The 3135-nt window shown below is 43.3% G+C and overlaps 1 protein-coding gene across 1 annotated transcript; it reads left to right on the forward strand.

Moving 5' to 3' along the window:
- The first annotated feature begins 367 nt into the window (after positions 1–367).
- On the forward strand, positions 368–901 carry LOC111545270 (60S ribosomal protein L21). Its single transcript, XM_023216248.3, has one exon. It carries the CDS (start codon positions 406–408, stop codon positions 886–888), a length of 483 nt encoding a protein of 160 aa, XP_023072016.1. The 5' UTR covers positions 368–405; the 3' UTR covers positions 889–901.
- The last annotated feature ends 2234 nt before the right edge of the window (positions 902–3135 follow it).

The raw sequence follows: 3135 nt of genomic DNA on the forward strand, positions 1-3135 counted from the left end.
TAGAGTCTTAGTCTTATCTCACCCCTCTGTTTGTTGTTAGCAAACTGTCACCTGGTTAAGGTAAAAAACATTCTTCTCAAGGGCACCCAGCTAATTCAGTATCAGGGTGGGATAGAGTTTGCCTCACTAGATTCTCAGTTTTGAAGGCACACCACACAATAAAATTGATTTGTCAAAAAATCTTCCTTGAGTGGGTGCAAATTCAATGCGGTTTATTTTCAAAGCCTGTGTTTGACTTAGCAAGATGAAAAAAAAGAAGACTGTCTAAAACATGATACCCAGTTTATAATTCAGAAAGATTTTTTAAAAAATCTGTCTGGTTTTAAAGTTGTAGGTTTCCAACTTCTTAAAAGTTATTAGTTTTTCCTTTCGGCCGGAACCGCCATCTTCCAGTAATTCGCCAAAATGACGAACACAAAGGGAAAGAGGAGAGGCACCCGATATATGTTCTCTAGGCCTTTTAGAAAACATGGAGTTGTTCCTTTGGCCACGTATATGCGAATCTATAAGAAAGGTGATATTGTAGACATCAAGGGAATGGGTACTGTTCAAAAAGGAATGCCCCACAAGTGTTACCATGGCAAAACTGGGAGAGTCTACAACGTTACCCAGCATGCTGTTGGCATTGTTGTAAACAAACAAGTTAAGGGCAAGATTCTTGCCAAGAGAATTAATGTGCGTATTGAGCACATTAAACACTCTAAGAGCCGAGATAGCTTCCTGAAACGCGTGAAGGAAAATGATCAGAAAAAGAAAGAAGCCAAAGAGAAAGGTACCTGGGTTCAACTGAAGCGCCAGCCTGCTCCACCCAGAGAAGCACACTTTGTGAGGACCAATGGGAAGGAGCCTGAGCTGCTGGAACCTATTCCCTATGAATTCATGGCGTAATAGGTGCTAAAAATAAATAAATAAATAAAAGACCTCTGGGCTGAAAAAAAAAAAGAAAAAAAAAAGTTATTAGTTTTTAAGAGGATAATTTATTTTGGTTCTTAACTTTAATGGAAACCGGTTGGCAAAGGGTCTCCATGATGACCACATGGAGTCATCGACTGGTTGGTGAATTGGCAGTGATAGTCAAACCTCTCAGGTCTAAGGGAGGAAATAGGTTGTGGGCAAGCATCCCTATCCCCCCTACTGGGCACTCATCTATGCTGTGCATGGGTTCTAGAGGAGCCCAGTGGTGGCTATGACTCAGTGTCAACATCGGGAAACTCAGGGCCATCTTTTCCAATCAAAAAAGTTCACTTTCTATGTACCAAAGTCCACCTGTAGCACTTAAACTCCCAGAAATCATTGTATGAGCGCACAACCATATTTAGGGTGCCATATTTGCAGTGATGCAAGATTTGAAGCAGCCTAAATGTCCTTTAGTAGGTCAGTAAAAATGGGCACTTTCAGCCTGTGGCCCAGCAATTTGGGAGGCTGAGGTAGGAGAATCGCTTGAAACTCCAGGAGTTCAAGACCAACCAGGGCAACATAGGGAGATCCCATCTCTTAAAAAAAAAAAAAGAAAATAGCTAGGAGTGGTGGTGCGTGCCTGTGGTCCTAGCTACTCAAGAGGCTGAGGTGGTAGGATCGTTCGAGCCCAGGAAGTGGAGGCTGCAGTGAGCTGTGATCCTGCCACTGTACTCTCTGGGTGACAGCGGGAGCTTGTCTCAAAAAATAAGAATAATATGGGGAGCAGGGGCACATTCAAACAATTATTGAGACAGTCACTCAAAGGAAAAAAAAGTGCAGCTCTATACACCAATGCTGAGAGATCCAGAAGCATTGATCTGGGAGAAGGATGAAAGACACAGCAGTTGCGGGCTGGTCTTCTCCCTGGAGAACAGGAGTGCTCACTCACCTTGTGCCTACGTGCCTACATGCAGAAAACATTTCTGAGAGGACACAAAAGAAATGAATAGCTGGTCTGTGGGAGGGAGGCTCCGCCAGGGGAGGGAAAGGGGCTGACTTTGGGTTGGTGCTGGCAGTTTTGTTTACCATGCACAGGCATTATTTTTCAATGAAATAGAGTTCCTTATCCAAGAGGATTAAAAGTGCACACCCACACAGAAACTCCTACATGACTCTTCAAAGCAGCACTATTCATAATAGCCAAAAACTGAAGAAAACTCAAGTGTCCATTAACTGATGAACGGACACATAAAATGTGGTGCGTCCACACAATAGAATATTATTCAGCCACAAAAGGGAATGAAGTACTGGTACATGTTACAACACGGAAGAACCTTGAAAACATCATGCTAGGTGAAAGAAGCCAGTCACAAAAGACCACATAGTGTATAATTCCATTTGTATGAAATATCCAGAATAGGCAAACCTATAGAGACAGTGTAGGGGTGAAGGAAAAACTTTCCATTCATTCTCAGAAGGTTTGCTGAAAAATATCCTGTTTTAGACCATTGATTCCATAGTCACCCATAGTCATTCCATAGCCTACAAAAGATAGATTAAGAGGAGAAACGGAATACACATTTATTAGCATGCACTGGGGAAAAATTACAGAGTGACTGACTATCCAATATCCCAATGGGGTATGGATGCTTCTCTACCCCACTTCTTAGGGGAAAGGGAGATGGGGAAGTATGGATGATGTTAGGACAGTGAATGACTTTTAGGGGAATTCACTGGGCTTGAAGAACATATAATGGCCTGGGATAAAGTCTGTTGGGCCCACAGAGCAGATAATGGTTTGTGACAAAAGTCTGTCCAGGTGTGTTGACAGACGTCACTCATCCTGCGATATAAATATAGTTAATGAAAAAATCAGGGAAGGGACAAGTGGTAATCATTTTCTTCTTTGGTGAGTCCAGACTTTACGCAGATAAGGGAATGTGAGAGGCCAGCATGGAGTGGGGGGAAGTCAGAGAGACCTTGAGGCTTCTTCAGTTCTGTGTGTCATACTGCCATATTTTGGGGTATCTGTTTCTGAGCCCCCAAAACAGAAAACAGATTTGTGGTTGTCTGGCGGTGAGGAGGCTGGGGAGTGACTGCTAATGGATATTGGGCTTCTTTTTTTTCTTTTTTTTTTTTGAGACGGAGTCTCGCTCTGTCGCCCAGGCTGGAGTTCAGTGGCCGGATCTCAGCTCACTGCAAGCTCCACCTTCCGGGTTCACGCCATTCTCCTGCCTC

The sequence above is a fragment of the Piliocolobus tephrosceles genome, chromosome 2 (assembly GCF_002776525.5).
Source record: "Piliocolobus tephrosceles isolate RC106 chromosome 2, ASM277652v3, whole genome shotgun sequence".
NCBI classification, from domain to species: Eukaryota; Metazoa; Chordata; class Mammalia; order Primates; family Cercopithecidae; genus Piliocolobus; species Piliocolobus tephrosceles.